The 2,134-nt window shown below is 32.6% G+C and overlaps 1 protein-coding gene across 1 annotated transcript; it reads right to left on the bottom strand.

Moving 5' to 3' along the window:
- Positions 1-492: 492 nt before the first annotated feature.
- On the bottom strand, positions 493-1,723 carry LOC109597752 (CCR4-NOT transcription complex subunit 2). Its single transcript, XM_020013513.2, has 4 exons — positions 1,557-1,723; positions 1,229-1,505; positions 827-931; positions 493-754 (listed from the first exon to the last, which is right to left on the bottom strand). Exons 1-4 carry the CDS (start codon positions 1,567-1,569, stop codon positions 559-561), a joined length of 591 nt encoding a protein of 196 aa, XP_019869072.1. The 5' UTR covers positions 1,570-1,723; the 3' UTR covers positions 493-558.
- Between the last annotated feature and the right edge of the window lie 411 nt (positions 1,724-2,134).

The raw sequence follows: 2,134 nt of genomic DNA, 5'->3' as shown, positions 1-2,134 counted from the left end.
ATGATCCTTTCTTTTTCTTTGTGCAAATTTTCCTGAATAAATTGAAAATTGTACACTTGCCAACAATAATATAGTTTCCTATCTTGTTGGGTTATCTTATTTTAAAATTCTGCTTAATAATTTACTAATGAGCTCATTTTCATTTTGTTTATTTTTTGGATTGATCTTGATATAAGCAAGTTCGAATAAGAAAAAGTGGTATAGACTGTATCTACCAAGAAGTTAATAAAAATATCAAGAGTGAGTCATATTTACACGATCACCAAAATCATAATTTTCAGCTTGGTAGTCGATAATACAGCTTGAAATGTAAGTTACCCATAGCAAATTGGCTTAAGCCCCAATAAGCTTCAAGCAGGCTTAGAATAATAAACCACATAATTTATTTATAATTTTTCTAACCATTTCAGTTTTAGCAAAAAAAAACATGTTTGTTTTGCCTCGTTTGTAAGTAATTAGTTATTCACTTTATAAAATAAACACAAATTTGAGAAGCAGTATTAATTTATTAATCTAAGAACAAAATTATAACTACATTATTTCGATACATATGAAAACTTATTCATATCTGGACCATTCATCAACAACTTTATAGTCAATATAAAATTCACCTGGAACTAGCTTCCATCTTTCCGAATCAAAGAAGTAATAAGTACCTCTCTCATATAGGAAAGTTTTTTCAAATGGTAGCATGCCTGGTATGCGAGTTATCCAAAGCTGATCACCCACGTGAAATCTCCAGTCTCTATTATACCTAAACAATAATATTTTCTCTCATATTTGAAGTCAGAACATGGAGTACAAGTTTCTAATCTTTTAAACTTACAATTCAGAAGCCGCTTCAACTACATAATCATAATTATTTCCATAAAACAAATAGAAGAGTACGCTATCTTGACATTCACCCAAATAGGTCAGAGGGGCTTTGTCTCTACGAAATTAAACAAAGTAAAAAAATGACATTAAACACGCTCGTATTGACAGTTTCTGAGAGTCAAATATTTTATAACGCTATATATAAGATAGTCTCCCAGTGTAGAGCTGTTTATACGATAGAGACAGTAAAAGTTTGCCTCATATTGTGAAACTTTGACTGTCTGTCGTGCATGATCTCCTTCTCTAGATTCAGACAGATCGAAAGGTTTTCGATCCGTATATCTAATGAGATTTTGAGATTGTCTGAATTTTGATGTACGACCGATCCGTACATCGAATGAAATCTTATTACCTAGCAATATGATCAATCAAGTACTGAGGTGGACGTAGAACCTCAATTTCTGGAGGGCGGAAGGGATGCTCATCCCAAAGACTGGCGATTGGCGAATAAATGTTGTAAGGGGAATTAAGATAAAGTTCCGTGAGATCTTCACCAAAAGCCAGAGACGTGGTGTCCGGGTTGGCTTTGGCCTGGTTCATCAACGATAGCAAACCAGCCATTCCATACTGATCTTTCAACATGCTGTCCGGTATGTTTGTTACCTTGCCGTTCGGGTGCCCTTGCATTCCTGAAACAGATTTATGTTATTTATTTTGTTCAATTTCTAAGTTTGAGATACCTTGACCATCCATATTATCAGAGACTGAATTCGATTTGAGAACTGATAATATCACGTCTTGACACTAAAATCAAAACGAACTTAAATTTTGTTGATGTTGCTTAAACAACATTAACTGTTTAAAACAATTGACTTTTTGTCATTTTTTTTACAATTTTTTAATTAAAAGTAAGTTGCCATGAAAAAACAAAAAAAAATATTTAGTAAAAATATACACGACTACTTTTTCGTATATCGGACTGGTCATCGTGCATCGTGACATACATATGTACAACCCTATACGACTATTACAAAAAATTCCTCCTCATACCCGTTGAGATGGGAAAAATTTTTCCACGATTTCTTGTAGAGAGTCCCTCCTTACTGTCATTTGTGGTATTATTCCTTGGTCTACCACTCTTTGTACTTGATGTAGAACCAGTTTCAACATTCCAATTGTTCCACCCCTACCACCTTCATTTTTTTGTGGCAAATTTTACAAAAATTAATAAAATAATCACTTCCTATACAATCAAATACAGTTAAAGTGATAATTAATAAAATTTTTTATATATGTGTTTATTACTTTTGTTGATATC

The sequence above is a fragment of the Aethina tumida genome, chromosome 1, assembly GCF_024364675.1.
Source record: "Aethina tumida isolate Nest 87 chromosome 1, icAetTumi1.1, whole genome shotgun sequence".
Classification (NCBI taxonomy): domain Eukaryota; kingdom Metazoa; phylum Arthropoda; class Insecta; order Coleoptera; family Nitidulidae; genus Aethina; species Aethina tumida.
Note: the sequence above shows the minus strand (reverse complement) of the source record. Positions and strands in the feature narration are given on the sequence as shown.

Coding starts and splice junctions, on each gene's coding strand:
- LOC109597752 (XM_020013513.2), bottom strand. Junction 932..1,228: donor TTGATTGATCATATTGCTAG/GTAATAAGATTT, acceptor TTAATTTCGTAG/AGACAAAGCCCCTCTGACCT. Junction 755..826: donor GTTGAAGCGGCTTCTGAATT/GTAAGTTTAAAA, acceptor ATTATTGTTTAG/GTATAATAGAGACTGGAGAT.